The 7,194-nt window shown below is 38.3% G+C and overlaps 1 protein-coding gene across 1 annotated transcript; it reads right to left on the bottom strand.

Annotated features, from left to right (window-relative positions):
• Positions 1-679: 679 nt before the first annotated feature.
• On the bottom strand, positions 680-6,492 carry LOC115983643 (zinc transporter 1-like). Its single transcript, XM_031106374.1, has 3 exons — positions 5,881-6,492; positions 5,620-5,769; positions 680-985 (listed from the first exon to the last, which is right to left on the bottom strand). Exons 1-3 carry the CDS (start codon positions 6,490-6,492, stop codon positions 680-682), a joined length of 1,068 nt encoding a protein of 355 aa, XP_030962234.1.
• Between the last annotated feature and the right edge of the window lie 702 nt (positions 6,493-7,194).

Here is a 7,194-nt window from a genome sequence, read left to right as displayed (position 1 = left end):
TTCAAACTTTACGTAATTACTGACTTGTTTTGGAAACTTTTTTTTTTTTTTTTGAAAAATGTGATGTAAGATGCTAAGAGCCTTGTATCTCAATGACATTATTTGATTCCCACAATAGTGAGAACCTAGTTTTAAATCCCTTTCTTCATTTATTCAATAATAATAATAATTAGATAGATAGAAAGAAGTTAAGAAAGAATAATGCAAGATGGAATTGTATGCTGGAGGCCATGTTGGTAGAGGCATTGACTTATTCACTTACTATTTCACATAATCTCACATAAAAACTGATATTCATCTCTTTTGGAACCCACCACAACACAAGAAAAAAGGGAGGGTGCAAAAACAGATGTGTGAAATTTTTGGTTCTCTAGGGTTATTGTAATGCTATAATCACAACTTTACCACAACTTGTCCACATGGCGAGTTGTGAGTGGTGAACTCATATGGACAACTTTTACTCCGTCACTCACAAATTGCCAAGTGTACAAGTTGTGACCTCAGTTATGGTCCTAGCATTTTTTAATAGTAAGTAGACCCTCTTGGTAAATAATTCAGTATAAATGAATCAAACATTCTCTATGCTATGAACTTTATTTGTTTTCCTTTCTTTATAGGACTTGTGATGGACATTCTTAGCTTGTATAATTGCATAGCAAAATATGTGGTGCTAAAAAATTCAAGACCATTTGGCCAACACAGACATACAACCAACCCCTAGAAGAAGTGATGCATTTGCCCCTAATTGGATCCTCAAGTTGTTTTGCACTCTTGGGTTCATGAAATCGGCTGCTAATAGGTCAACAAGCGCCATGTAAATCAAAATCCCAGCCGAAGCAGCATCGAAAATCCCTTCAACAATCAGAGCAGTTGGGCCATTCTCATTGTAAACACCTGATATTCCAATACCAATTGCAATTCCTACAGGGGCTGTGAGGGAGAAAAATGTTGCCGTAAGTGCTGCAGACCTAGTCTTGAACTGTGCCTATATTGTAACCAAAAGTGTATTTAAATAAGAGATAAAATAAAAACTTCGAAAGCATATCTTAGCATGAAACGTAATACTAGTTACACAAAATTATTCACAATCTTTTTCATAACTGTGGATATCAAGTTGTTATTAGAAGTAATAACACCTCTGATAAATTGTTTTACTCTAGACTTATGGCAGTATGTGTTGGTTTACTACACAGCCAAAGACATCTTTGGTCCGGGAGAGTGGTAGATTAAGGATAGAATATTTCTAACCTTGATTTAAAAAATGGCAAATTGGATGTACGGCTGATTAGGTATTCTATAAGCTGATTTAAAAAAAAAAATTAAATTGATTGCTTGAAAGTTGACATACTGGATGTACGGCTAGCGATATTTTTAATTGACATTTCAAAAACTATAGTAGTGTTAGATTATATTACTCATTAGCATTAACAATTATTAAAGAAATGATGTGCTTATTCCGAGGATATTAGTCTCTCTCTCTTTCTCTCTGCGCTTACTTTAAGTTTCAGTGCTATAACTGAACTTATGCATAGAATTCATAGATGCAGAATATTGCTTATAACAAATGCAAATGGTTCACAATTTTGCCAATTAACAGAGCCCCACTTGAGAGGTCAGGGAGTCATGGCTATAGAATGAAATCCTATGAAGCACAGGTGCGTTTCGAGACTCGGGTGCGGGTGCGGGTGCGGGTGCGGGACTCGGCAATTTTTGAAAAAGGTGGGTGCGGGTGCGGCAGGACTCGGCGATTAAAAAATTATTAAAAATATTTTTATAATATATGTTTAATATATTGCTAAGCATACTTTTACTTTTTCACATTATATAAACAAATACCAAATTTAAGAGCAATAGTAGATAACAACTAAAACATGATGTTCATAAATTAAATATAATCCACAATATTGAAACTAAAACATTCCATGATGTTTGGAAATTAGAATACAACTCATAAGTTTGAAACTAAAACAAAATAAAAGATAATCAACAAAACAATCAAACACAAATATCATCATCCTCAAGATCAATAGCTTCACTTCGAACTTCACTTTCACTAGTAGTAGCACTAGTGTTAACATTCCCAATAACTATAGCCTCCAACTCTGGCTCATCAAGTGTAAGAGCTGCATTCTCAAGAATTCCAGCTCCTCCATGCATGTCGCTCTCATTCCAAGAGTCTCCTGCAATATCCCACATCTTTGTTGTGGTATGTATGTACTCTTCATTGCGCCTTGACAAGAGTCGAAGATTATAATGCACATATACCAAATCCTCAACGCGTGCAAGAGCCATTTTGTTTCTTTTTAAGGAATGAATGAATTTGTACGTGCTCCAATTTCTCTCAGCACATGAGGATGAGCAAGGTTGTCCAAGAAGTTTAAGGGCAAGGGTTTGAAGAGTTGGAAATGCGGAGCCATGGTATTGCCACCAAACCAAAGGTAGTAAGGTCCACCTATCCGTCAAGGCACTTGGTGAAGGAAACCTCCCTCCTGAAAATTTAGCAAACTCATACTTCACCACCGTTAAGTCATTCTCATCTTCAAAGTATCACTCCAAACACTTGCTTCTTTCCATAGAAATTTCATGATCCCGATGTGGAGGGATGCGTTTTGGATTCTCCGAAATCCATTCAATGGAGTAATACCTAGTTAAAGATTAAAAAACAAATATAGATCAAACGTATGTTTTACTAAAAGGGTGAACTAAGGAAAATAGATAATAAATGTACTTACTTAGGATTTAAGTAATGAGCCAAGCAATGTAGTGGTGTAGAATTTTTAGTCCACCGATCAATGAGTATATCATACACCACACCCCAAAATGAGCTATATTGATCCTCTTCCAAGCCTTCATGCCGATATATCACTGCTTTCACCTTCTCTATCATGGAATTCCATATCTCATACACAAGATGAAGACAAGGCTTATCTGTGTCGGCTATTCGTAGCATATCATAAATGGGTGCCGTGAATTCAAGGATATAATCAATATTGTCCCACCAAAGATCACTTAGAATCATATCTTTCACCTTTTGAGCTTTTCCAACGTCATCCTCCCTATAAGAAGCCCATTGGTCACTAATAGCCATGGCTTGAAGGCATCTTTTTATCAACTTCAACCTTTTCAACGTTACAACCACCGAAGCAAATCTAGTATCAGCAACTTGGAGCAATTTTAATGGACAAAATTCATTAAACATTGCCAACCTCATAGAATGGTTCATGATAAAAACACGTATGAAGGATGCATCATCAACAACACGTGTAATCCAACTACATTCCTCATATGTAACTTCATTCTTTTCAGTGTTTTTTGCTGCACAAATATTCTTCAAAGCTAGATTGAGAGTGTGGACAACACAAGGTGTCCAAAATATTTTAGGATACTCACCCTCAATAAGAGCTCCAGCAGCCTTCATCACATTTGCATTATCAGTGATGACTTGGACAACTTTTTCATGTCCAATCTATTTTATAGCATCCTTCAACACCCCAGCAATGTAATGCTTATCTTTGAACTCACCTGACCCATCAATTGCCTTTATAAACACTGGACCCCCATCTGATACAGCCATAACATTAATAAGAGGCCTCCTTTGTGGATCTGACCATCCATTAGAAACTATACTTACACCATTTTCAAGCCAAGAGTCCTTAATTGGTTTCAAGAGTCTTTCAACATGAGCTCTTTCCTTTTGCAAAAGTGTTGTTCTCAAAGCATTGTATCCAGGAGGAAGATAACACGGAATGCTATGAGTAGCAGCAAATGCATAGGAACTACGATAATGTGGGTTCCTTGCAAAGTTAAACGGAAGCCCACCGGTGTAAAACATCCTAGCAATTCTACTATCTAAATCATGTCTAGCATTATTCTGAAATGCTTTCTCCAAAGTAGTATTCATAGTCACCTTCCTCCTCTTAGCATCACCCGGATTTGTACTATGACTACTATCACTCCCTTCTTGTCTCCGAAATGGGGAAATAGGTATCCCACGGCCTGGGGGAGGTGGGGGTAAGGGAATATGACTTCTCTGTTCTTGCTCTAACTTATTAGCCTCAACTTGATCATGCATTCGCTGCATTTCCAACCTATGGCTCTTTGACACATTACGACATGCTCTAATACCTTTGCCAGAAATTTGTAATAAATGAGCCTTAACCCTAGAATAGGATCCCATAAAAACATTATCACAATAGTTGCACTTAAAATATGTGTTTCCACCAGATTTCACAGATGCACCAGCTGGTTTTTCTACTTTAGTCACATACTGCCAAAGAGGGGATTCAGCATTTGACACTTCTTGTGAACTTTCTGTGCTATTAACTTCGTCCATTGTAAATTCAATAGATTCAATTTAACCTACAAATTAATGATAAATCAAACCAAGTTCACAGCAACAAAACACAGCAGCCAGGTTCACACTGTGAACTTCACAGCAAAAAAACACAAAACCACAAAACCAAAAAAACCCTTTAACTCCCACAAATAACCTACAAATAATAACTATTAACTAAATAAATTAATGATAAATCAAACCAAGTTCACAGTAAAAAAAACACAGTAACCAGGTTCATAGCAAAAAAAACACAGAACCCTTTAACTCCCACAAACCACAAATCACAAATCATAGGTTAACAAAACCCTTTAACTCCCACAAGAATTGAAAAAACAAGCAAAAAAACACAGCAAGCAGTCAAGCACATAAATTTTCAGATTCACAGATTTATTTCTAAGCAATTTGAAAGAGAGAAATCGTAAAGAACAAAGAATAAAAATTCAAGAAAAGAGCAGAGAGAGCACACCTAAAGGCTGAAGCAGTGCAGTGTGCACACAGCAATCACTATGGACGGAGCACACAGAGATGAGGGACGAAGCAGTGAAGCACAGTAGCACACAGAGAAGGCAAAGGGAGATGAGGGACGGAGTGCTAGAGGAGATTTGGATGAAGCGTGAGTGACTTAAGGGGTCTGGGTATTTAGGTTAAGACCCCTTAAGTCAAACGGTGCGTTTGCACCTTTTTTTTTTTTTTTTTTTTTTTGAATTTCGGCCTGACTCGGCCGTTTCGGCCGATACAGGCCGATACGGCCGATACGGACCGAGTCGGCCCGATTTCGGCCGTGTCGGCGCCGATTTCGGCCGCGTCGGCGCCGACTTTGGCCGCGTCGACCCGCGTCGGCCCGAGTCGGGATCCGCCACGTGGCGCGACGCGGCACGACGCGAGACGGACGCGCGGTCTGCGGCGTCCCTCCCGCGTCGCCGCGTTGGACGCGGGTGCGACGGCCTGGGAGCCGCGTCCGTGCATCCCAGATGAAATCTAAACCAACATTCAGGTGGCCTAGTTGGTAATATACTGGGCCAACAAGTCTCAGGACTTGGGTTTGAGCCTTAACAGTTAGCTGTGTGTTGGTGATCCTTATATTCTATCCCTATTTCAAATAATCTAAAAAATAATAAGTAAGTTTCTCACAGACCGGGAGTATAGGGTCTTGCTTGGGAGCGGATAGGGTGTTATTATGGTCACGTCCAAGTAGAGAAACCACACTAGTCACCCTCTACTTACTTTTTTTTTTAACTAAAAAAAGAAAAAGAAAAAAAGAAAAGAAAAAAGAAATCTGATACCTGAGCGATGCAGCCACCAAGCCCCATACCCTCAAAAAACTGATGGAAAGACAATGCTGCTAGTAGAGGCTTTATTGTCTGAGGGCTTTGAGAAGAACCCAATGATATTCCAATTATCACTGAATGAGCCACAATTCCCAACTCCAATACCTAAGAAAACACACCCTCCAAAGTTCATTAAAATCTGATTCTAAAATCAAACTAATATAAGATACCCCATAAGCCAATATCACCCAACAATTAATCTGAAATTAACCTTACTTGTGATATAACCCAAAAACGGATTAGCTCTGCCAGATTCAAATCCTCATGATGTGTGGCTGAGCCATGAGCATGACCATGTGTGGCACGTGTATGAACATGTACATGTCCCTCATGCTCTTCATGCATCTCTTCATCTACTCTATTTACCTGCTTAGATTGCCTCTTATAAAACCTCGTTGCGAATGAGTCCACCATTAATGTTCCTATAGCAGAAACCATGGCAATGAAGCAGGTAAAAGGGAATTTTCCCCATGGATTTTCATTAAGGCATGGTGATGTCAAACTCGCAAATGCATCCAGTAGTATGTGAATGAACCCAGTTGCTAGAATTATACCAGCTGCATAGGCTTTGATCGTGAAAATGATGTCATTTTCAGGCCTTAGTGTTCGGATTTTCTTGCCTAACAATGGAATGCTTACTCCCACAGCACCAGCAAAAAGAATTACAGCTATTGAAACTACTTTATATTTAAGTGCATCATTTTTGTTGTTCTTTGTGGCCTCAGCATCACATGTACAATCTCCAGAAACTATAGTGGGGAGGACAAAAACAATTAGAAGAAACAATATCTTTAAGATGTTGAAAAAACAAGGTTGAAAGTTGAACATGATGTATTGGTGCACAAGAGAAAGGTAGAGACACTAGAAAAACTTAAGGAACGAGAGGAAAGATCATCAAATGTTTTGGGTTCTTATATAGAAAATGGAAAAGAAGGTGCAATGCTGGTTGTTTGAATTCATTGGAAGGCTCAATTGAAAATCAAGCATACGAAGGCTTTGCTCAAAAGGCTTCTTAGGTAGATTAGCTTTGTGTCATTCGTGGGGCTTGTCGTCATGTGTTTGATGGCCATATCACATGCACTAAATAGCAAATCTTGATGTTGATAATCAGCAAGTTTGGTAATCCATCTGTGGTCCTGTATAGTACTCTTTCATGTGGACCATGCTACATGCTTGGGGTCTTAGAGACAAATGTTTTGAAGATCATGTTTAAAAGAGGGACTTGAGTATCCCAATTTCTTTTAAAATATGGTAGATAATGGAGTGATGTTTTATTTGTTCATCTTTCCCGTCCCAATTTCTTTTAATAAAGGATCATCAAATCCTATGTGCATAAAAAAAAAAAACCAATTAACGTTTTTGTTTGATGGTAACACTACAAGAAATTTGGTCTTTTGCGACGGCATATAGTCGTCGTTAATGCTTTAAATATCATCGCTAATTATATTGGCGACGAAAAATGTCGTCGCTAACTTTCGTTAAACGAAAATGGTAACAAAAAAGTTTTTTAGTGACGATATTAATGTCGTC

Source organism: Quercus lobata, chromosome 4, assembly GCF_001633185.2.
Source record: "Quercus lobata isolate SW786 chromosome 4, ValleyOak3.0 Primary Assembly, whole genome shotgun sequence".
NCBI lineage: Eukaryota > Viridiplantae > Streptophyta > Magnoliopsida > Fagales > Fagaceae > Quercus > Quercus lobata.
Note: the sequence above shows the minus strand (reverse complement) of the source record. Positions and strands in the feature narration are given on the sequence as shown.